Source organism: Argiope bruennichi, chromosome 8 (genome assembly GCF_947563725.1).
Source record: "Argiope bruennichi chromosome 8, qqArgBrue1.1, whole genome shotgun sequence".
Taxonomy (NCBI): Eukaryota; Metazoa; Arthropoda; class Arachnida; order Araneae; family Araneidae; genus Argiope; species Argiope bruennichi.
This window is the reverse complement of record NC_079158.1, coordinates 111,302,351-111,305,746: the sequence shown is the minus strand read 5'-3', so window position 1 is coordinate 111,305,746 and position 3,396 is coordinate 111,302,351. Positions and strand designations below refer to the sequence as shown.

General features: G+C 32.2%; 1 protein-coding gene across 1 annotated transcript; it reads right to left on the bottom strand.

Moving 5' to 3' along the window:
• Window positions 1–269: 269 nt before the first annotated feature.
• On the bottom strand, window positions 270–2,290 carry LOC129981823 (fizzy-related protein homolog). The gene has a single exon (XM_056092847.1). The coding sequence runs from the start codon at window positions 2,119–2,121 to the stop codon at window positions 676–678; it is 1,446 nt and encodes a 481-aa protein (XP_055948822.1). The 5' UTR covers window positions 2,122–2,290; the 3' UTR covers window positions 270–675.
• Window positions 2,291–3,396: the final 1,106 nt, after the last annotated feature.

The window sequence follows — 3,396 nt, the reverse complement described above, 5'->3', positions numbered from 1 at the left end:
GAAAGAAGCAAGCAAAGAAAAAATAAATCATAAACATAAAATAAAAAGAATATATTACGCATCTGCATGGTCATAAATAGAAATTGAATCTATGCAATTTAAAATTATATGCTAGATAATATAATATAAAATTTTAAACTATTCAAATTTCCCAAAACAATCCATACTCATACACCAATTCATTTTATAAAAATTTTATTATAAACCAATACAAATCAGATTTTTATATCATAGCATTGAGAAAATTCAGATATATGACTAATTATATGATGTCATAACAATATCTTAAAAGAAAAAAATGTGATAATTAACAGTAATAGATAATCACAAAAATTCTGACTGAAAAAAAATTTAGGAACTATTATTTTATAAACTCAACTTTTAATAAACATTCAAATTTATATTGTATTGAAAATAAGATATTCAAACAAAATATTCTGATTTTATAAAAAAAAATTAATAGATTAGTTGAAATATGATAAATAAATTGCAACAAATGATTATATGCAATCAATAGATTATAATACAGTATTATTTGATTGTGCTAATCACTATGAATGAAACTAATGATTAAATGTGCACTCAACAAGATAAATTGTGCCTACTTCACTTCAAACACATAAAATGAACAAAACCCTATGTACTGCAATGAATCTTGACCAAATTACATATATACTAACGAATACTTGTAAACAAATTTAATGCAGATTTAGCTTCTTTTTGTGAACGTGCTTTACTAAATACATTCCAAAAGCGAAGAGTTTCATCACCTGCTCCAGTCACAATAGATTCTCCATCAGGAGACATGGCTAGATACAGGACTCGATAGGAATGTCCAGTTAGTTTGGCCACTTGGGTTAACGATGGATATTTCCACACAAGAATTTGATTTTGGGAGTAGCCATGAGTACTTACAAGTTCAGATGCATGTTTGGACCAGGCTAGATTGCATACTTGGGAGCCAGTATCAATCCATTGCATTGGTTGTCCAGTCAATGTATTCCAGAACCGAATGCAACGATCTGCAGTTCCACCTCCACTCGCCAAAAGGCCATGGTGATGTGGAGACCAAGCAATGGCTTTTACAGCAGCCAAGTGTTCCGTATAAGTCTGAATAGGAGACAAACTGCTCATATTCCAAACATATAATTTGTTGTCATTTCCTCCAGATGCAAGATGTTGATTATCAGGTGACCATTTGAGACCACAGACTTCTTGCCGATGCCCACCTAACCTCCGCTCTGGGGTCATGGATGGTGTACGGACATCTCTTTGCAAGATTAGTCGATCACGGCTCCCTGAAGACAAAATGTCCCCATTCCAGGCAAGGGCACCCACCCGAGCTGAATGGCCTTCCAAGACAGAAACGCATTTATTGCCGCCAACATCCCAAACTTGAACATAACCCTTGTGAGTACCAACGGCTACTAAATGACCTCTTTCTGCCCATGAAACAGATGTGACAGTGTCTCCATCAGCAGACAAATCACAGAGACGTGTAACTTGTGAGGTGCATGCACTCCATAAATAGACACAAGTCCCTAAGCCAACACTTAAAACATTTGTAGATGACCAATCCACAAGGTTGAGATAGAAGTCATCTTGTAACTCAGGAGCATCTAAAACTTTGAAAGGTATCCGCGAAATTTTTCTTGCAGCTTTTCTAGGAGATCTTAACAATTTCTGACTTTTACTGCTGACTGGTGATAAAGAATAAGGTGAAGAAGCTTCATTGATAATGGAATTGTCCAAAACTCGATAGTTGAATAAATTGGTATTCCTACCGTCAGTTGGCGTAAATGCTTTTCTTTCTTCTACTTGCTCCTTCACGTCTTCTATTGCAGTTCCTAGAAGTTCGTTTTTTAATAAGCAATTGTAAGCAACACCATCTTTAGAACAATCAGAGCTAGTATCTTTGGCTTTTTTATTTTGACCAGATGTTTTGCTATTTTCCAGTAAAGAAAAATTCACTTGCCAGGAATTTGAAGCACGACACGGAATGAAGCGATCGCCATACACTTCCTTTATAGGCGATTTCACAGGCGTCGAAATGCGTGAGAGTTCGTTGGGGTTTTGGCCGTTCCGCTGGCGAAATAAACGCTTTTCATATTCTTGATTCATGTTACAATAATTATGCAGGCAACTCTGTGCAAAACTGAAGAAAACTACATGTAAATTTAAAGGGAATCAATATCATTAACATTTGAAATTGCACAGATATGAAAACATTATTAAAATGCTTGTGGCTTTTTAACGATGCCACGCGTCGTTTGGTATATTTATAATCATTGGTTTTCTTATCATTAAAACATCGTTGCTATTCCTAAAACATTTATCGATTAATGAGTAACAGCGCTTTGAAGATAAAGGAATCTAAACAACAAAAATACATCCATGAAATATGTTTTTTATAATTGTTAATGTATTTCACAATAAATTGAAATTTTCATTTATTTTATTTGTATCATTAAAAGTTAAATTATTACATATTTTTAATAGTCTAAGAATTTATTCAGTGACTTTTTACTAGACATTTTAAAGATAAATTTAGCTCATTGCATTATTTGCGAAGAAATATTAAAAAAATACTTAAAGGGAGCTTCATTATGCTTCTGAATGAAGGAAAAAAAGGCTAAATTTGACCCTTTAGAGAGCTACAAATATGTCTATATGATAGTACGAGAAATCTTTTTCAATTTTTTTAATTTTTTTTTTATCTTTCTGAATATTTTTTTTTTTTTAAATCTTTCGAATTTTGAAATCTGTTAAACCAGGCAAAAATATAGGTAATGAAATGAAGTGAAGGAATTGTTTCTTTTTATTTATTTATTTTATTTTCATTCATGGCGTAGCTTGGTGGTAGAAAGAAATTCGAGATACGAGAATCGTTTGTGTGATAAAATTCGAAATCTTGTGAGTTTTGAAGTCGAGAAAGTTTTATGGATCTAAAAGAAATAGTGAGGTGAAAAACTGACTGGTAACATAAAATGTAATGTTTCACTTTTCGTTTTTAAAAAATTTTCTTGACTTTTTTTTTACAAAAATGCTTATTTATTCTTTCTTTAAGAAGCAAGGTAAGCCTTTTTTTTTTTTTTCCGAACTTCCTTCGAGATGCGATCTTGGATTGGAAAAAGCTGATTACTGTGACAACGGGAAAAATTACCATTGAAAATTTTGTAGTTTATTATTTATCTTCTAAATATTGCTGATTGCTCGCTAACAAATCATGGATATGGATTTTCAGTTCAAAATTTCATATCAAATTTTCTCTGATTCTATTAGCTAAATGGACAAAGGTCATTGAATTTCATCTTCTTTTAGCGGACAGAAGTTTCAATACTTATCTGGAACTTTTCAGATAGCATTACGTGGAAAATTAAAATATCGAAAGCATCG